General features: G+C 73.2%; 1 protein-coding gene across 1 annotated transcript in view; it reads right to left on the reverse strand.

The window, feature by feature from the left end:
- TNS2 (tensin 2) overlaps window positions 1–209 on the reverse strand; it is an 11128-nt gene that overhangs the window by 3301 nt on the left and 7618 nt on the right. The window contains exon 14 of the mRNA XM_041476099.1: window positions 52–163. Coding sequence (XP_041332033.1) covers window positions 52–163 — 112 coding nt within the window. The remainder of the gene's footprint in view (window positions 1–51; window positions 164–209) is intronic.

Consider the following 209-nt stretch of genomic DNA (forward strand, 5'->3'; position numbering starts at 1 on the left):
TTCCTCTGCTTCCCCAGACCCCTCCTCTGCTCCCCCCGAGCCCCCCCTCACCGAAGTAAGGCTCCTCGGGGCACCCCCGGATTTTGACCCCCCGCGGGCCCGTCTCGATCAGGAAGTGTCGGACCAGCTGCTCCTGGGGGTCCCCTGGGGGGGCCGGTGGGGGTCAGAGGCCAGCGAGACCCCCGAAGCCCCCCCCCGCCCCACGGCAC

Source organism: Pyrgilauda ruficollis, unplaced genomic scaffold (genome assembly GCF_017590135.1).
Source record: "Pyrgilauda ruficollis isolate IOZ18807 unplaced genomic scaffold, ASM1759013v1 scaffold377, whole genome shotgun sequence".
Taxonomy (NCBI): Eukaryota; Metazoa; Chordata; class Aves; order Passeriformes; family Passeridae; genus Pyrgilauda; species Pyrgilauda ruficollis.